The 22,185-nt window shown below is 33.9% G+C and overlaps 1 protein-coding gene across 7 annotated transcripts in view; it reads right to left on the bottom strand.

Moving 5' to 3' along the window:
- The window catches only part of PHT4;5 (phosphate transporter 4;5), a 331,556-nt gene that overhangs the window by 144,500 nt on the left and 164,871 nt on the right, over window positions 1-22,185 (bottom strand). For all 7 annotated transcript variants that reach the window (XM_089810737.1, XM_089810736.1, XM_089810733.1 and 4 more), the window contains one exon: window positions 19,381-19,496. In XM_089810737.1, coding sequence (XP_089666863.1) covers window positions 19,381-19,496 — 116 coding nt within the window. The remainder of the gene's footprint in view (window positions 1-19,380; window positions 19,497-22,185) is intronic.

Here is a 22,185-nt window from a genome sequence, read left to right as displayed (position 1 = left end):
TAAATTTATAGTGAAAACAACAGACTATCAACTCAAATTTGCCAGAACTCTAGTCAATACAAAAAATTACAGCCATGAATATTGTCAGAACATATTTTTGGTCAAACAATAATCCTTGCTCAAAATACCAATAAATAGCATCAAGTGAGCATTTGGCATCTTTTGGGAATAGCCTAGCAGTGCCCAGGCAGCATCCCGGTTACTTTAGGTTCTCTGTGAGGATATGTCTTAGACCCACAAAGAACACAAGAAGGTTGAGATGCTCCCATGGCGCTCCCATTGCTGCTCCCACCTAATAACATAGTATAAAATCTCCAGTTGTCCTGTTGGGACTCTAAATTTTAGCAAAAACTAGAGCCCCATATAAATAAAAAGTCTTATTTTTAGCCTTTGGAATCCTATGCCAAATGAGAAAAATATTCATGTCATCATGTTTGTCACCAGTAGATAGATGTGTTCCCTCATTTTGAAACTCCTACAGTTAGTTCTGAAGTATATACCAAATGTTGAAATTTCAAGTGCACACATGTTTACCTCATTTGCAAATAAACAATGATCCTAAATGACCCAATAGTTCTGTACAAATAATCTTATTTGAGGCTACATATTGAATGGTGTATGCATATAAAGCATATGGACCCATAGATAAGTGGTGTTGATATGCAGGCAGCAAAACAATTTTATAACCGAATTAGGATGCAACATGAATACAGAATTGAAGGGCACGTATCAAAACAAGAATACCATTGAAAGCGTCTGACATAGAGGGCTCGTTATCATGCACCTCTGATAAATGGTAAGGTTATAATACATGTGTCTATAGGAGTCGTCGTGGAATACAAATTAGTGAATTAGTCTGTTCCAGAGTACATCAAAAAACAAGGATGTTGCCGAGTAGAGATGATTCTGAGCAGTATCATCATACGAATATGGTAGTGATCAACAAAGCACCATGGCAATATCATTTGTCTTGTGAAGATACCTTTATAGGATGAAAATATTGTCGGGAGTTTCAATTCCAAAGATTTGTATTTGAGAAAATCAATCAGAACATATGCAATAAATATTAAAGACAAAGCAACGACAAATCTCTGTGATCAAATTTGCTTGGATAAATTGTATAAGGAAAGCTACAAAATACACATTCATCAATTATCCTTTGATTGGAAGTGTCCAGCGTAAATTTACAATGCATAGCCTGGAGATGACCTTTTATAGGTGTACAACATGCACCACATGTGGCATAAAGGTAAAAAGAAATAAAGATTCCGAGTCGTTTTGTCTTTCAAAATGGCGTCTACAGGAATAGCAGACAGAGATGGTGTTGATGGAAAGGTTGTGAAGTTCCAAACAAAAATAAAATGCAATCATAGAACAGACAACTACAGTTCTACACAGAGGGAGTCATCATGCGATCTCAGGCATTGAGAGCGATTCCATTCATACCGTCATGGGTTTTTATGGATTTATGAAAAGAAAAACTACAGACTAAAATGCCTTGTAACAGAAGCTCGAAAATCAGAAAAATTGGAGGTGTGAATCTTTTATAAAGTGCTATGATCATCAATATAATAGAGACATCAAGCAACCGTTTAATATTGGAAGATACACGTTATTATTAAAAGAACAGTATATTTATTATTCTTACAAAAGACAAAAGCTGCTCATTCGGCAATAAGATATGCTTTCTTTGTTAAGGAGATTGATTTATTCAAAGGGTGCAATTAAGAGCTTAGAAGACCATTGTTTCAATTTAAAAAGTCATGTCCTATATTTTAAGATATAAGTATGGGTGATTCCGAAGAAAGAACACATATTCAACATTCCACAAAAGCATTTCAAGAAAAAGTATTTCATATTCATTTGTATAGAGTGTAAAGTTTCTTACCAGATTTCAATTCAATGGCAGACTGATGCATTCAGAAAATCAGAATCTGTAGAAACAAAATGACAGATAATTGTATTGGATTATCTTAGTTAATGACTATGATTTCATCCTCCACAAATATGCATCTATAATTGCATGTTTCCTTGTGCTATCTGAAAATTTCATTTTGCTCCCATTTTTACTTTCAAGACTGTTAATTCTGTAACTATGAAAGCATACTGGTCTGATGCTACAGATCGTACAGATCTGAGAATGCATGAAATCCCTTTGCAACTAAACCCTATAATTAATTGTCTCTTCCTTTGTGATCAGTGTCATCCTTGGGAAATATGGTTAAAACTAAACTCAATCAACTTAGTTAGATTAAACTTTAAACACTAACTAAATGTCTTTCTCCATTGGATGCCGATTTCAAAGAAAAGCAATTAAGGCCGACTAGAAAGGGGCATATCCTTTCTAAGGACATGACCCTTCGTTGCTATATTTATGTAGGGTGTGAATGTGGATAAAGAACACACATTGAAACTAAGTCTGCTTCTTTAGCATTCACTGCCTCATACGACTTATAGCAGAAATAAATATATTGTTGCACAAACTATACATCACAGTAAGAAGAATTAATATTCCATCTGGTATTGACAAGACCATCTCCACACTAGAAAGGTATTATATCAATATTGATCTAGTCAGAATTTGCAGAAAACATACATGGTATCAGAACTTTGGTAGTTGAACCGTGGCTCTGCAAATTAGTAATCAGATCTAAACATACATATCTAGCATCATTCCTACAATAGCTGCAATGGCTAGTACAATCAGACCTGAAGACAAAAATGATGGTAAAGAACATTTTATTGCATGCAAGGAAATTCAGAATTATGATGGCTCTTGACGATAATGATGTATCATAGTTCGTTGATAAGGAATCCAAGCAACCTGATATTGAACCTAATAAAACTACTTGGATCAAAGGAAACAGGAAACCCATGAGAATCATATTAGACGGAGTCAAAAATGAATAAGTACCTATGCTAACGAAACATCAGACGACATTCAAAATGATGAGTGTGCATTAATCAATGTATATGAGGTTAATAATAAAACTAGAAACCTCTCACCAAAAAGGCAACTAAATCATATAAAAATAAGGAAGGGAGAATCTATTAATTCATACTTCATAAGGGTGGCTAGTCTTAGAGATGAACTTACAAAAAGAATTAACATTAATGGCAATAGATGGATTACCAGATTCATGGGAAATATTCTCACAAGGATTAAGTACTAGAGACAAACTTCCAGACTTTAATAGACTTAAAGGAGATTGGCTTCAAGAAGATTCTAGGCAACTCAAGAAAGAAGGAAAATTGACAACTGAAAATGAAGAACTTGATGTTCTCAACACAAATTCACATAAAGTTAAGAAGAAGCATTTCAAGAAAAAGGGTAATCAAAGAAATGACAAACCTAGTCAACCTATTCAAGCCTTAATTCATGAAGGTGCTCGTGTAAACGAAATATGGCACAGAAGGTTAGGAGATCTAAATTATAAAACCTTATCAACTAAAAGAAGATGGTTACTGGTTTACCTAAGTTGAATAAAGATCATTGGAGCATATGCAAAGCATGCGCTCTATGTCAAAACACCAAAATTCAATTTCAAGATAGCACTAGAAAACACTAACAATGTTTTAGAATTAGCCCACTTAGATTTATGTGGACCTATGTTTGTTCCTTCCCTTGGAGGATTCTAGTACTATATACTTTTTATAGATGATTTCTCTACGAAAACAAGGATTTACTTCTTAAAATGTAAAGAATCGGAAGAAATTTATAAGAGATTCAAAAAATTCAAATCCTTAACTGAAAACCTATAAGGACAAAATTAAAACTTTTCGGTCTGACAATGGTGGGGAATACACTTCAGATTTGTTTAAAGATTTTTGTAAAGAAGCAGGAATTAAGAGGGAGTATACTGTTCCTTATAACCCACAACCCACAACAAAATGGGGTAGCAGAAAAGAAGAATAGAAAAATTATAGAAGGAGCAAGAGCTATGATACTTGATCAAAATTTAGAGTATTATCTTTGGACTGAAGCCTCATGTTTTGTTGTCTAAATTCAAAACAGAAGTCCTCACACCTACCTTAGAGATAAAACTCCTAAAGAAGTCCTTTCTAAGATTAAACCAGATATAAGTCATCTTAGGATATTTGGGTGCCCTGTATGCATGCATGTTACAAAAGAAATGAGAACTAAGTTAGAACCCTCCGGAAGGAAAGGTATTTTTGTCGAGTGTAGTGAAACATCTAAAGCATATAGAGTTTTCATACCTGGTTAGAAAAATACTGAACTTAGTAAGGATGTAATATTTGAAGAAGATTTAGCATTCAAAAGAGCCTTTAGTTCTGAAAATCCTACACATATACCTAATTCTGAAGAAAATCATGAATCGGAGTTTTAAAGGGAGAACATTGAAGAAATTGAAGATGAAATTCAAAATCTTAATCTTGAGGAAACTCAAAATCCTAAGAAAAGACCACTTTGGGCTATTAAGACTGTAGAGGAAACACAAGATTTCGCCGCACCATGTGGAACCTTCAGAGAAAGCAAAAGACCCAAAAGATTTTCTAGTTATGCAACAAACATGAGTGATTTATCTAAATCAGAACCAACCAATGTTTCAGATGCTATTAAACATACAGCTTGGAAGGATGCTATGACGGAAGAATACCAATTCATTATTAAGAATGATGTTTGGAAAATTGTTCCAAGGCCTGAAGGAAAATCTGTTGTTTCTTCTAAGTGGATATTTAAAATCAAGCATGCTGCTAACGGTAGCATTGAAAAATATAAAACCAGATTCGTAGTCAGAGGATTCTCTTAGAAGGAGGGAATTGATTATTAATAAACCTTTGCTCTGGTTGCTAGATACTCCTCTATAAGAACGGTCCTAGCTATTGCAGCATCGAAGGGATGGAAAGTACATCAAATGGATGCGAAAACAACATTTCTAAATGGAAATATTACAAAAGAGGTATATTTAAAACAACCTAAAGGATTTGAAACTCATAACCCTAAAGGCTTTGTTTGTAGGCTCAAGAGAGCTCTCTATCGGCTTAAACAAGCTCCAAGGAAATGGTATGAAAGAATTGATAAGTATCTCACCAATTTAGGATTCTCCAAAGATGAAGTTGATCCAAATCTCTATTATAAAAAGGATAAAGATGATATGATCATTTTGATACTATATATTGATGATTTACTAATAACAGGTGATGATCATCTTATAATCAATGCAAGAAAGATCTAATCAGAGAATTTGAAATGAAAGATTTAGGACTCCTTCATTACTTCCTAGGACTGGAAGTATGGCAGAACTTTGACAACATCATACTTAAGCAAGGAAAGTATACATTAGACATCTTGAAGAGATTGGGAATGTGGAATTACAGACCTATGTCTTCTCCTATGGAGACTAATCTACACAAACATAAGGAAGCGGCAGCAAAATCTCCCTCCATAGATTCTACTCTCCACAAACAGATGATTGGGTCCCTTATGTACTTGTTAAGGACAAGACCTGACATTTGCTATGTTGTTAATGCCTTAAGTCAGTTTATGTGTGAGCCGAAGGAGATTCACCTAGTTGCAGTCAAACACATTATGAGATACTTACAAGGCACTCTTAAACTTGGGCTCAAATATAAGAAAGTTGACTTGGACTTACATGGATTCACAGAGTCAGATTGGAGTAGAAGTGTTAATGATAAAAGCAAAGAACTTCAGCATGTTGTTTCAGTTTAGGCTCAGCAATGATATCATGGATATGCAGAAAGCGGTCATTAGTAGCACAGAGTTCCACAGAAGCTGATACATTGCAACACCAACAGCCTCTCGAGAAGTAGTTTGGCTTAGAAAGTTACTTGTGGGATTATTTGATCAACACATGAATCCCACTATTATTCACTGTGACAATCAGAGTTCCATCAAGCTTTCTGTGAATCCAATTTTTCATGAAAGGTCCAAGCATATTGAAATTCTTTACCATTATGTAACAAATATGGTAGACAAGAACACTGTAAAATTAGAATACATTTGTACAGTAGATATTCTTACCAAACCTCTCTCTCGAGTGAAGATAAATCACTTTAAGAGAAGACTTGGTATGGTTGAACTATGATACATTTGTATTCCTTAATTATTAATAAAATATTTTTGTGCTAAAATTGTTATTGTTGGGCTAGTGACTGTTATGGGCTTCACCATTTGTATCCATTACCTAAGAGGTGATGATCTCTGAGATAATAAACACTTGTATAAAAGACATTATGAGAGATGACAAGCTCTTAGATAATGTACAAAACAGTAGAGAACCATTGTCAGATCTAGATGAGTTCAAGATCACATTGTGATGTAGATATTTCTATGCCTATGAGTCACAACTTGGATAAAGGAAGAATTTAATCATTCTCTAGATTTTATCTTGTGTACTGGTAGATCTTACCTCGGGATCATATTGTGATATAGGCCTACCAGTACCTATGAGTCACAACTTGGATAAAAGAAGAATTTAATCATTCTCTGAATCCTATCATGTATATCAATCATTCCAAGCAACACTATCATCACAAGTATAAGTGATAAGTCATATCACAGGTATAGTAATATGAGGACCTAAGTAGCAGTCAAAAATGATTCGGAAAATGAGACCAACTTTCCTTCCTTCCAAAAGAAAAGTGATACACTCACCACCATGAATGAATCTTTTGGACATACTACTATCAGGGTACAAGTAACTTTGAAAGAATATCAATAGCCATTCTCATAGAATTCTCCCAGATAGTGGGGTCATCCACAACTTCATAAAGTTTACACCTGTCGTCTCTGAAAGACGTCGAAAATGTAAGCAAGAATAGTTTGACATAGCATGGCAAAGAGATCAAGATTGAAATGCCATACATTGGCACAAAGGCTATGAGACACCATAGGAAGCTATGCAATCAAAGATGACTTTAATGAAGTGTAATCAAGCTATATGTATGTATGTATGTATATGTTTATATACATATTCGTAAATCAATACATATATATATATATATAGACACACATACACATGATTACGAGCACACAATATAGGTAAATTCACGAAAGATTTCATGGTCATAACCTTTCAATTCATGATTGATGGTAAGAAATCATCCTTAAGAGCCTACTTGATGAAGCTCCTTAAGGTATATAACCTAAGGAAATACATATTCTCTTAACAGCATTGAAAGGGGATTAGAAGGTTATCATAAAATCCTATCTATCAAGCTGCATGAACGAGCCACCCAACTGACATCAAAGGAACCATTCATTTCCATGACACCATTCAAACATATCAAAAGACTCAAGGAAGGTATCCAAGAACTCTTCAACCAATTACTTAAAAAAAGTGTTTGAAGGTTTCACATATATGTTGTTCTTCATGAAACTGACAATGAAGAAAGATGGAAACAAATGATGTTGCTTCAACTATAATTGAGTAAAGGAAGAAGTAATTTTATTGCTTGTCGGTGAACAATTTCATAGCGGGGAGATTGTGATGTCCCAATACATAACCTAACTGTTACATCCCAAAATTTTGCCCTAAATTTTAAATTGAACATAGTTGTTGATTTAATGAAACAATATCATGTGAAATTGAGTTAGTTAATTATAGCCATTGTTTATTTCTTCATATCATGTCAAATTGAGTTAGTTAATTATAGCCATTTTTTATTTCTTCATGTCATGTGAAATTGAGTTAGTTAATTATAGTCGTCGTTTATTTCTTCATATCATGTGAAATTGAGTTAGTTAATTATAGTTGTTGTATCGATTTATTTATCATATGAAAGTGAGTTAATTATAGTTGGTATATCAATTTATTCATGATCATGTGAAAGTAAGTAAGCTAATTATAGCAGTTGTATATATATGATGAGCATGCAGAGTTAGTTATTCTAACATTGATGAAATCCCTAACAGTCACTTGATGATATTGAATTAGCAATTTATAAATCTTGAATTGATGTCTTGGCAAGAATGTTATTTTGAATGATTACAAGAAGAAGACTAAAGAGAGGGGAAGAATTGCTAACCGGGGTCATCGGAAGGGGATGGTTGAGTAGTTCAGCCATCAGAATCGACAAGTTTGACCTAAAACTACCTTGGCAAGGTTACTAGGACATGGCAACATATAACAAGGTGGAACCGCATGAGCTATAAAGTAGAACATTGTAATAAATAATGTAAAATAAACATAAATTATTAATTCTAAAGAATTATCAAATATTCATATTATTTAATTATTATTTTACTTTTTCAAATATGATCATATGTAAATAATAATAAGACGACACCATTACATTATAAATAATAATCCAATGATGCCACCCTATCATTATGTACACATAAGCATGGATGAGAAAATATAATAAAAATAAAATAATAATAACCTTTAAATTTCCCATTTTCTTTCCTCCTCTTTTCTTTTCTCTTTTTAAAATCGATTTGAATGGTTACAAAAGGGTTCTTGTAACGGATGGAAGCCAAAGAGTCAGGCTCTTTATTATTTATTAGACTCCCATAGTCGTATCACGTATTGGATCTTTTCCTTCAGTCTTTCAAATCCATTACTGCCAGTAACCAGAGTAACAGAGCTCAAAGATTGAATTCATATTCACCGAACTTCCTTAACATAATTACCACAGGTCATAGTTCAGAAACCAAGGATTTAATCAAGTGCAAGTCTTCCGAATCATTTAGAGGAGTCACGTAAGGCCCTAAGACATCTTATTTATTTTCTTTTATTGCCAGTTCAATGCACAGAAAACCGAATATATTTGAATGCTCTAAGTTTCTGCCGGATTCTATGTTTTTCTTTCCATATGGTAGTAACAGTAGTAAGGGAGATTATGATACCGAATTCATGTCGTGATATCCTATAATTCCATTCAAATGCAAAAGGATGATAGTAGAAATAGATATACATACATTGTATTTTGCTCATTTAATGAAAATCCTGCCCAGTAGTCTATCAAATATGTATAATCCAAATACTTCCATTCATATCTCATAAAGGTGAATAGAATATCTCAAAATCAGAACACGAATGAATTCACCAAGCGATGATGCTAGAAAATGATGAAGAAGGTGAAATGGTCTGATACAATGATAGTATGATAACACCTAGGAATCACCAGCTTGGAGGCCTGAATAAGGTGAGGAGGTGTAGAGAACCTGCAAAATGTGGTTGACATCAGTATTCATAAAAATAATATATAAAACATTACTTTAGCTCATGCATGTTCCACTTATGTAAGATGTTGTCAAGCCGAGTGGTGGAGATCGAGTTTGTCGACCCACGTTTTGAATCCTTGGCCAAGGTGGAATTAGGCAGATTTGTCGAACAAGTGATCTTTGTTGATTTTTCAGACGCTTCAATTATTTTGCCGAATAACTGTTGAGACTTCGATCCACCTGAATACTCTGATGGCTGGACTTATGAACATCCCAAGCCCGATCCCGAGGTAAAGACGGTTGTTCTATTAAATTAGAATAAGTGGGAATAAGTAATGGTCTGTGGTTGAGGGGTTAAGCATATGTCAATGCTTCTCCTCTCACCAATCTCGGGACTTGGACAATAAGTGAAAGAAGTTTCTCAAATCATACTATATGTTCTTTAACCCTCCGAATGTTTAGTTGTTTCATCTCAAGATTGAAGTCAATAACTTTACAAATAGTCGTTACTTAACTAGAAGAAGTTAAATGTTCGCAATTATCTCAATTTGTAATTAGATAGATATTTCATTTCAAGAACATCTGTTATTTAGTTCCAGCTGGATATTTAGAAGTAGTTAAATCATCATAGTACATAATTATCTCTGTTTGTATTTTTAGATATTACATTTCAAGAATATCAATTACTTACTTTAAGCTGAATATATTGAATAGAGTTTTATTTCAGTTATAAACAGATAATGGAAATCAATGTCAAGTGATATGAATTAGGAAATCAATTGATTCAAGATTAAAACTTGTTTAGGAAAATCAATATGTTACATATGGTATTAGAGTGTTGGGTTCGACACTGAACCTAGGGCACATCACCTTCTTAAAAGCTTAATAGGGATCTGAAATCACTACAGGATGTTAGTACATAAAACACCCCGCAAGAAAACTCGGCATCCAATTTTTCCCTATCTTATTAAAAAACATGACTAAGTATGACTACTCTTGCTGTTCTGAACCTCGAGATAATGAAACCCTAAACCAGGCAATTCAGCAGATGAAGAAGGAAAGAGTCAAATGGACTCCTACCATGAAGGCAGCATATAGAAACAAATCGATACAGAATTGGAATGCTCAGTAGAGCAGCCCTCTTTTCCATTTTCATTGGTTTTGGATGGTACGAGACATGTACCAGTCTTAACCAAAATGTAATGCTGCAAAGCAGGAATAAAAATGTTGTGTGAATGTGGACTTCCTCAATAGAGAAAAAATTTTGTAAATAAGATTGCTTAATTGAGCAATGAAAATGAATTTTGTAAATAAGATTGCTTAGTTGAGCAATGAAAATGAATTTTGTAAATAAGATTACTTAGTTGAGCAATGAAAATAAAATTTTGTAAATAGGATTGCTTAGCTAAGCAATGAAACTAAAATTATGTAAATAAGATTGCTTAGTTGAATTATTTGAAATTATACATTGTAATAACTTTTCACCTGTAAAATTCTTCTTTTCACAAAATAACACAATTGCAAATTAATAGGTGAGAAACCTGAAACATAAAAATGAATAACAACAGAAATGCAAAAAACCAAGATACAGTACGCGAGAACCATCAATCCTCCAACGAACTGTTACTCCAAATTTTGCAAGAAACGCAATTAAAACTAGAAACCATGGAAAGGAGGATGAGTAAAATAGCAGCCCAGATGGGGCAAAATCGTGAAGAAGTGCAAACCACACCCACTTTTAAAGCAAAAACAAAAGTCTCTGAACATAACAAAACCCCCTCTTCCAAACAATCAGAAAAGCAAAAGAAGAAAGAAATAGTGGCTGATTTATCAGCAGACATAAAGAAAATAAAACCACCTAAGTTTTTCGGTTCTAAGTTCGGAGAAGAAGCAAAAGCATGGTTGACTGAAATGGAGCAATATTCCGAGATTAGAAACTTTTTTGAGACCTCAAAGGCAGTATGGGGTATATATTATTTCAGCAGGGAAGTTGCAACTTGGCTAAGGTCAAGAAAAACATTAGAACTATTGATGTCACCTGCGAGAAATTTGTGGACATATTTCGAAAACAATGGCTGCCTTGGACCTTTTATGATCAGAAACTCTTGGATTTCCAGAACTTAAAATAAGGAGATTTGTCAATGCATAAGTATTGGAAGAAGTTTACTAGGTTGCTTAAATGTGTATCACCTTATCAATAAGACACCAATCTGAAGGTGAGAAAGTCTATCATGGAACTAAATAACAGGATAGGAGGAGTTGTTGATGTTCTTGCACCTTACACCATGGAAGAGGCTTTAGAAAAGGCTGTCCAACAAGAACATAAAATTAGAAAGGATGACTCCATCTGGGACAACAAAAGAAAGACTACCTAGAATTCAAAGGCGTTGATTTTGGACTGCCGATAAAACAATTTAAGGATTATAAGAATAACAAACCTGAAAATAAAAGTGGTGGAACAAGAGATATCAAAGGTAATTTTTATGTGAACAAAAACGACAAAAATAATGAGAAGAAAGGACCACTAGGAGGATGTTTTATCTGCGGAGGAAATCATTATAAGAAGTAGTGCCCTAACTTCAGCCAGTCATAGCGTCCACCTTTGCCGCAACAGCAACAAGTCTTTCAGCAAAGGAGTCATGCAGCCTTGGATAATAGGCAAGCAAAGCAGCAAATAGGCCCCATTGAAACTTCAGGTAAGATCTACGAAAAACCTATGTCTATATTAATTGATACTGAAGCAATTGAATCCTTTATTTCACCTAGATTGTTAAGTAGATTCCCAAAAAGATCTAGTTTTATGGCAAAACCATGGACGGTCGAGTATGCAAACCAGTTAAGGACCAAGGAAGAGCAATGCCTATTTGAAGCTCAGGTTGATTTTTCAAATTTCTCTATAGAATTGAACTTATATGTAACTTCGCTAGGGTCATATGACATCATCATTGGAATTAATTGGCTCAGTGAGCATAAGGCTAAGATAGATTGTCTTGCCAAAACTGTAATTTGTGTAGATAATCAAGGCAAACCAACAAGTATTTCAGGGATCAAATATGAAATCAAACCAAAACAGATTTTTGCAATGCAACTTAAGAGATATGGGAGAAGAGGCTGTGAAATTTCCACAATTAAGATTGAAGATACGAGAGAGCCTAAAATAACCACATATGGGGATGACTACATTTATGAAGATGGAGAAATCAGGCAAATATTAAAAGAATCCTTCGAAGAAAAATATCCCTATTCGAAGAATTATCAAGATGTGTTTCCTGAGGAACTTCTTAAATTACCCCCTTCTCAGGCATTTGATTTTACCATAGACTTGATACCAAGAGCGGAACCCATATCTAGGGCCCCATATAGAATGACCACCACACAGTTAATGGAGTTACAGATTCAACTACAGGATATGTTGGATAAGAAGATGATTCGACCAAGTGTCTCACCATGGGGAGCCCCAATGTTATTTGTAAGAAAGAATAATGGAACCATGAGACTATGTATAGATTACAGGATGCTTAATAAAGTTACCATCAAAAATTGGTACCCACTGCCAAGGATAGACGATCTTTTTGGCCAAATGAAGGGGGCAGCTGTATTTTCAAAAATTGATTTAAGGTCAGGATACCATCAATTGCGAATTAAAGATGAAGATATCTAAAACTACCTTCAGAACTAGATATGAACATTATGAGTTTACCATTTTGCCATTCAAATTAACTAATGCCCCAGCAACTTTCATGAATTTAATGAACAGTATATTTCAGGATGGTCTGGACAAGTTTCTACTGGTCTTTATAGATGACATCTTAATATAATCCAAAAATAAAGAAGAACATCAGAGGCACTTAGAGATAGTTCTGCAAAGACTAAGGGAACACAAATTATATGGGAAATTATCTAAGTGTGCTTTTTACCAGAAGGAAATTCAATACCTAGGGCATATTATTTCAGCACAGGGTATAGCAGTAGATCCATCTAAGATTAAAGCAATTAAAGAGTGGCCCATAGCTAGAAACGTATTTGAAGTCAAGAGTTTCATGGGATTAGCTAGATTCTACAGAAAATTTGTAAGAAATTTCTCGAGGATAGCCTATCCAATTACTTCACTCCAGAAGAAGAGGAAAAAATTTGTTTGGACGGAAAAGTGTCAATCAGCTTTCGAGTTTCTGAAAGAAAAATTGATTGCTGCACCTATTTTGAGGATACCCGATCCACAGAAACCGTTTGTAGTTATCACTGATGCATCAGGTGAAGGTTTAGGGGGTGTATTAATGCAGGAAGAACAAGTCATTGCTTATGAGTCTAGGACACTGAAATATCATGAACAAAATTATGCACCCTATGATCTTGAATTAGCAACAATAGTACATGCTTTGCAAATGTCAAGACATTATTTAATTGGAAAAACTTTTGAGCTTAGATCCGATAATCAAAGTTTAAAATATATTTTCACCCAACAGAATCTTAATGCTAGAGAAACGAGATGGTTGGAATTTTTAACAAATTATGAGTTCGACATAAGCTACATTAAAAGAAAGGAAAACAAGGTAGTTGATGCCCTAAGCCGGAGAATACACATCTCGACAATGACTATGGTAAATTTTAGATTGAGAGACCAAATTTTACAACATTTGGAACATGATGAGTTTTATATAGAAATCAGCATGGCACTTATTAGAGATCCGCAAGATCCCAAGTATTCAGAGTTAAACCTAGGAGAAGATGGATTGTTAAGATATTGCCACAGAATCTATGTACCTAATAACCCTGAACTTCAAAGATTGATTTTAGGTGAATATCACTCAGCTCCATACTCAGGACATCCAGGAGTAATGAAAATGTTATCTGATATAAAACCTTTATATTTCTGGAAGGGAATGAAAAGGGAAATAATCGAGTTTGTAGCAGGTTGTTTAGAATGTCAGAAAGTGAAGGAAGAAAATCGGTACCCAGCAGGTTTGTTGCATCCGAATGAGGTACCTAAGTGGAAGTGGCAGGTAATATCCATGGATTTTGAACAAAGGCTACCTATGACTCGGAATCGGCACAACACTATTTTGGTCGTGGTTGACAGATTGACTAAGGTTGCTCATTTCATACTAGGAAATTTATCTGATGGAGCACCTAAAATTGCTCATAAGTTCATAAAAGAAATTTTTAGGTTACACGGGATTTTAGAGAAGATTATTTCAGATAGGGATGCTAGGATAACTTCCAGATTCTGGCAAACATTATTTTCAGCTTTGGGCACCAAATTGAACATTAGTTCAACCTATCATCTTGAGACAAATGGTCAAAACCGAACGAGTAAATCAAGTATTAGAGGATCTCGTAGTATATTCTATGGATCAACCGTATCAATGGGAAACATACGTACCTCTAGTTGAATTTGCATATAATAACTCTTATCAGTCTTCAATTAAAATGGCTCCTTTTGTGGCTTTGTATGGTCGTAAGTGTAGAACTCCAATAAGTTGGAATTGATTGGAAGACAGGGTCATTGTTGGGCCTGAAATGCTTCAAGACATGGAAGAACAGGTACTTCAGATTTGTCAGAGATTAAAGGAAGCGAACGACAAACATGAGAGTTATGCTGATGCTAAAAGAACACCAGAGAATTCTTAGCAGGGGACAAGGTGTTACTAAGGGTTAAACTTCAGAAAAGTACTATCAAGTTTGGCAAGAATGCTAAGTTAGCTCCAAGATATGTAGGACCCTTTGAAGTTTTGGAGGTTGTTAACCCAATAGCTTACAAGATTCCTTTACCACCAACCCTTTCTAGGATGCATGACATCTTCCATGTGTCTTACCTTAAAAAGTGTATTAGCCACCATGAGCAGATGATTGATTGGAATTACTGCAAGTGCAAGAGGCAGAAGTGGTAGAGGTAAAACGGCTCAAAATACTCGAGGTACGTAAGCTACGCTTACGAAATTGAGAACTAACACAGTGCAAGGTCCAATGGGACCAATATACGGAAGATAATGCCACCTGGGAAGATTATCATGATATTTTTCAAAGATATCCCTATTTTTACTCTGAAGTTGAAAATTGAATACTTTATTTCATTTATTTTAACTGATTAAGTACAATTTGTTATTATTTTCATCGAGGACGATGAAAAATCTAAGGGGCTAGGTATATTACATCCCAAAATTTTGCCCTAAATTTTAGATTGAACATAGCCATTGATTTAACGAAACAATATCGTGTGAAATTGAGTTAGTTAATTATAACCGTTGTGTATTTCTTCATATCATGTGAAATTGAGTTAGTTAATTATAGTCGTCATTTATTTCTTCATATCATGTGAAATTGAATTAGTTAATTATAGCCGTTGTTTATTTCTTCATATCATGTGAAATTGAGTTAGTTAATTATAGCCATTGTATCAATTTATTCATGATCATGAGAAAGTAAGTTAATTATAGTCGTTGTATATATATGATGAGCATGTAGAGTTAGTTATTCTGACATTGATGAAATCCCAACGGTCACTTGATGATTTTAAATTAGCAATTTATAAATCTTGAATTGGCGTCTTGGTGAGAATGTTGTTTTGAACGATTACAGGAAGAAGACTAAAGAGAAGGGAAACATTGCTAAACAGGGTCATCAAAAGGGGATGGTTGAGTAATTCAGTCATCGGAAGTGACAAGGTTGACCTAAAACTACCTTGGCAAAGTTACTAGGACATGGCAACGTATTACAAGGTGGAACCGCATGAGCTATAAAGTAGAACATTATAATAAATAATGTAAAATAAACATAAATTATTACCTTTAAAGAATTATCAAATATTAATATTATTTAATTATTATTTTAGTTTCTCAAATATGATCATATGTAAATAATAATAAGACACCATTACATTACAAATAATAATCCACTGATGCCACCTTATCATTACGTACACATAAGCATAGATGAGAAAATATAATAATAATAAAATAATAATAACCTTTAAAATTCCCATTTTCTTTCCTCCTCTTTTCTTTTCTCTTTTTAAAATCGATTTGAATGGTTACAAAAAGTTTCTTGTAACGGATGGAAGTCATAGAGTCGGGCTATTTATTATTTATTAGACTCCCATAGTTGTATCACATATTGGATCTTTTCTTTCAGTTTTTCAAATCCATTATCGCCGGTAACCAAAGTAACAAAGCTCAGAGATTGAATTCATATTTGCCGAACTTCTTTAACATAATTACGGCAGGTCACAGTTCAAAAACCAAGGATTTATTCAAGTGCAGGTCTTCTGAATCATTTAGAGGAGTCATGTAAGGCCCTGAAACATCTTATTTATTTTCTTTTATTGCTAGTTCAATGCACAACAAAGCGAGTATATTTGAGTGCTCTAAGTTTCCGTCAGATTCTGTGTTTTTCTTTCCATATGGTAGTAATAGTAGTAAGGGAGATTGTGATACCGAATTCATCTCATGATATCCTATAATTCCATTCAAATGCAAAAGTGTGATAGTAGAAATAGATATACATACATTGTATTATGCTCATATAATGAAAATCCTATCGAGTAGTCTGTCAAACATGTATAATCCAAATACTTCCATTCATATCTCATAAGGGTGAATAGAATATCTCAAAATCAGAACACCAATGAATTCATCAGGCGATGATGCCAGAATATGGTGAAGAAGGTGAAATGTTCTGATAGAATTATAGTATGATAACACATAGGAATCACCTGCTTAGAAGCCTGAATAAGGTGTGGAGGTGTAGAGAACCTACAAAATGTGGTTGACATCAGTATTCATAAAAATAATATATAAAACATTACTTTAGCTCATGCATGTTCCACTTATGTAAGATGTTGTCAAGCCGAGTGGTGGAGATCAGGTTTGTCGACTCACATTTTGAAATCCTTGGCCAGGGTGGAATTAGGCAAAATTGTTGAACAAGTGATCTTTGTTGATTGTCCAGACTCTTCAATTATTTTGGCGAATAACTGTTGAGACTTCAACCCACCTGAATACTCTGATGGCTAGACTCATGAACATCCCAAGCCCAATCCTGAGGTAGGGAGGGCCATTCTATTAAATTAGAATAAGTGGAGATAAGTAATAGTCTGCGGTTGGGGGGTTAAGCCTATGTCAATGCTTCTCCTCTCAACAATGCCAGGGCTTGGACAATAAATGAAAGAAGTTTCTCAAATTATACTGTATTTTCTTTAACCCTCAAAATGTTTAGTTGTTTCATTTCAAGATGAAAGTCAATTACTTTACGAATAGCTGTTAATTAACTAGAAGAAGTTAAATGTTCGCAATTACCTCTATTTGTAATTAGATAGATATTTCATTTTAAGAACATCTGTTATTTAATTACAGCTGGATATTTAGAAGTAGTTAAATGATCACAGTACATAATAATCTCTTTTTGTATTTTTAGATATTTCATTTCAAGAATATCAATTACTTACTTTCAGCTGAATATATTGAATGGAGTTTTATTTAGTTATAAACAGTTAATGGAAATCAATGTCATGTGATATGAATTAGGAAATCAATTGATTCAAGATTAAAACTTGTTTAGGAAAATCAGTATGTTACACTAAGAACCCTTGAAGGAAAAACATTTGGCTTAATACCCTTGAAGAATTAACATAAGGAAAAATTACAGATTTTAAAGACTTATATCCTCTAATAACAAGGAAAAAACCACTTCTTATAGCTTAAACCTAGAAGTGGCAAAAGTGATCGCCATGGTATGAATATCTCAACAATGTAACCAAAGGCACAACAAAGTAATACACTAGTCCTCTTCATCCATTTTCACACCCACAGATGTAAGCTAACTAATGGCAATGTTAGTAGCACTCAAATGTTAAATAACAGAATTACCATCTCCCATCCTGACGGAGTCCAACTTCTTTCAGGAAGTTTGTCAACAAGAGAAATAATCTGATACAATATCCCTAAATTTTCCCAACGATTATTAAATCCCTAATTTTGACCAAACTTAATTTGTGATGTCTTCATTTAATACATTAAGTAGAAATCAATTACAAAGACGTAGCAGAGCCAAGCTTCTTGCCTTTTTATCAAATTTCATCAAATCTTCTGTAAGAATGCTCAAGGGTTCCTCTCGAAGAACTACGACCACTGACATTTGTCAAGAAGCAGATTTCCCATTGTATATGTCCAAAGCTCAAGATATTACCTATTCAACTTTTCAATCTGCATCCTCCCAAACAAACTTGCCACTAATCTAACAAGCAGACTTTTCTAAACAACCCAAACTAAAACTAAAAATTACAACCCAAAGATCGTCCCCTCTTTCACAGAGAAAAAATGCTAGTGTAAGGATGTCTTTGGCATTCAATAGTCAAAACCAAAAATCAAATGCAGAAATCCTATGACTGGAATAAATTCATTAACAATGGCAAGTCATCTTTTCACATGACAATGAATCTGATAAAGAAGAAACAATCAATAGAAAAAATATAGAAAAGACAAAGATGCATGATCTAAAACACTTATCTTGGGAAAACCTTTCTGAAACAATCCAGCTAGAAATCCAGTGGCACATAACATATTAACTCAAACCAAAGATTACAAATACAACAAGAGAAGTCAAAGGAGTTCCAACAGAGTCTATCTAGACAAAATCTTTCCACTTCCTCGAAAAATGAGCCCTCATTAAATCAGAATGGGCAACAAATCCAAGCACTAAAGCATCTCAAGATAAATCTTCAAGTTGCAGTCTTCCAACTTCCATGTCACTCCATTCGTTATAGATGCTTTGAACTCCTATCATCATGCTCTTACAAAGTAACATTCATGTCTTAATCAACCTTCGAAGTAGAAATATCTCACACAAGGAATCCCGGATTACTTCAACGGTGATGCCCTATTTAAGGAAGCACAAAATGTAACAACACATTACAATATTACGAGGATTAAAAAGGGTAAAACACACCTAACCTAAATAGCCTAACTTTCTTTACTTCTCTAGACATAGATTCCTTGCACCTACACCAATACCAAATGTTCAAAGAATAAATGCACAAGCTTTAACAGAATTGTCTGAATGCATGTACACATGTATTTTTCATTTTTTAGGGAAGTTAATATGGTTTTCATAGCTCACATTGTGTATGTTATCTTTTAACGTAACCAATGTGATGTTAGTGCACCATTAGCATAAAGATGAGATGCCTACATTCAATGTATAATATGATTATATTAAATTTACTATAGATCACAGACCTGAAGTAAGTAGGCAACCAAGATAAGAATGTATAGTGGCCCCAATTGCCACAAAAATGAACATAAACCATTGCCCATACAACCCGACTCTTTAGGATAGCTTTCCAAGGTACTGCCTGCAATGCATCAAGGGATTTGTATCAGAAAACAAAATGAAAGTGACATAAGAAAGAAAGATTCTCAAACATTTAAGATCTCACTAAAACAAGAGTGCTCTTAAAACAAGCCTATCAAATATTTGATTTCTGTCAATTCAGATCTCACTAAAACAAGAGTGTTCTTAAAAGAAGCCTATCAAATATATTGGTAACAATGTAACTGCAAATAACTTTCCCATCAATGCATTCACATTTTGTCATTTATTCTCCAGTGAAAGGATTCTGAAAATTTATGATATAAATGGAACTACTCAAGAGTTCCGCAAAATATCACACATAATTCACAAGGTCATCCTTTCTCTTATAAAAGTGATTCAATAATATGGCATATCTCAAATTACTAAAAGTTTTCAAAATTTATCATTATTTGTCTAAATATTATAGCATACACATAATTCAAATTTACATAAAATAGGAAAGCATCTAATAAGTTTTAAATTTTTTCACAGATCTGAAGCAAATTGATTGAGCTAAAAATACATAAATGTAATAAGCCACCCCCCAATCTGTCCCATGTTTTTTTTTTCCCTCTTCCATTCAAATTTTGAAATTAATCTTTCAATGTGTGCTTACCAATATACTTTTGCAAAGTTAGGTGATATTTTGCAAGCTACTTGATAAGATCAATCATTTTTTAAAACAGTTTTCAAACATATTTAAGATTGCATAACAAAACACAGCATCTTCTTATTTAATAAAACATCTGCTGTAGAACAAGGATTGTTTGAAGTTTGAATATCTGAGCTGTAACAATTGATTCAGCAATAGAAACCTTCAATGGTTCAGTGTAGTACCATTCCACCTAGTTCATTTCAGCTTTTTGATCATCACCATGTTTGGACTATATATGTGTGGGTGTGATGTTCTTGCGGTATCTCAGTTTTGGCTTTCTCAAGATGACTGTTTTAGACAATTATGATGGCATTGATGTTTTTATGAGGAGATGGATACACTCTAGTTGTGGATTAGTACATGTATGTTGTCGTTTATTCACATGCTAATGGTTTACTGATATACTGACCCACAAAACTATGATTATGTTACTGCTTGATGATTATTCCTGTTTGACATGCCTATATAAAGTGGAATGAAGTTGCAGTTAGTATTCATGAGATCCTCATGATTTCTTGTTCCATCTGTTAGCAATGTCATTGATGTCAAAAGATATAATATTGGAATAGTGATAACTTACAGGAAACTGTTTGCTGGAACGGTCATTCATGGTTGTGTCATGTTTCTGCAGATGTGATTGACCACTGGAAATTCAATTCTATATCTCATTTATTTGCAACCTGTAGTATGTAATTAACTGAATCGAAAAGGATGATTGATATTATTTTCTGATGTTTTATCCTTGACAAAAGAAACATGGAAATTTCTTCAGTCATTGCCAGCAAAGTATATACAAAGATTCCCCGCAATAAATAAGAAATGATGCTAATATTGAAAATTTTATTCAAGGGCACTGTTGGGATGTAAATAGAAATGAGTGGATGGATTATCGAATGCTAGATGTTTGTATGCTTCACCTTGAATATACATGTGCGCTGGAGTCTTCTTCATTGTCAAGCTAACAGGCTAGGAGGTCTCTTTGTAAGCGGCACATATATTTGAATGGTTGGTAATTGTTTATATGCTTCAATAATTCTTTGGTTGAAGTCAGATTTTAAAAGAATTTCATCTTATTACACACAAACAGGTAGGTTACTTGGCAGTTCAGAGTTTTATTTTTTTCGACACTCACCCAGACAGGTCATTGTAGCAGATGTATGTTTGTTGTCAAACAAAGACAATTAGAATATTATTTAAGCATGTCCTTAGATGAAACAGTGTGATGGAGCGGTGTATCTCTCAAATGAGTCCTGATAATATTATACTACTGTGTGTTTTGTTAACTAAGACAATCAGTTACAATACCCAACATGAGTTGAAACTGAATAATAAACTTATATATGTGTTGCATGTTCCATTCAAATTGAAGATGTGTGGATATCGAATGAGGAAGATGCAATAAGAGGTGAAAAATCTCAGTAAACAGTTATATGAAAGGAAGTTCAGTATCAGGTTGTTGAAAGAATAGAAGTGTAACAAAAGAATGCTATGAATTAGATTAGAGTTTAAAGCTGTGCTTCTTTGATTGCTGTCGGTTGCTACTATGTTGCTTTCAGGTATAATATTCATAGCGTTTCAAGAAAGAATTTGAACTGTTCAAATCACAGATAGAATTTTATTGGCACAGTATCACAGCTTTACAATTCAATCAAGATAGAAGTCCTTGCAAATAGATTATTAGTCATATTCTGGAAATTATCTCTTAGCAGAAAATTTATTAATTTGGGTCAGAACATTGAACGTTTTTCAGACAGTGTTGAGCAAAGAAACATAACGGGTTGTTTAAAATCCTATCTCAGAGATGTAATTGAGTCAATATGTTTTGAATTGACTTATGTTACAGTAGGTGTATTTGTAATCAGACTGATATCTACAAAGTAAGTTTTTGCTCCAGATTTAAAAGAGTTGTTGCTCTTAGACAGGGGTTTGGAGAATCCTTAGCCCTTAAAATTGTATTTGGACAATAGGTTGAGCAGGTGGATTAAGACAGTATCTCCTGGCAGCCTTCGAGTCAGTGGTTTTTTCCGAATTGGGT

This window comes from Cupressus sempervirens, chromosome 11, assembly GCF_028749045.1.
Source record: "Cupressus sempervirens isolate cs-2001-9-10 chromosome 11, ASM2874904v1, whole genome shotgun sequence".
Taxonomy (NCBI): Eukaryota; Viridiplantae; Streptophyta; class Pinopsida; order Cupressales; family Cupressaceae; genus Cupressus; species Cupressus sempervirens.
This window is presented reverse-complemented; position numbering and strand designations above follow the sequence as displayed.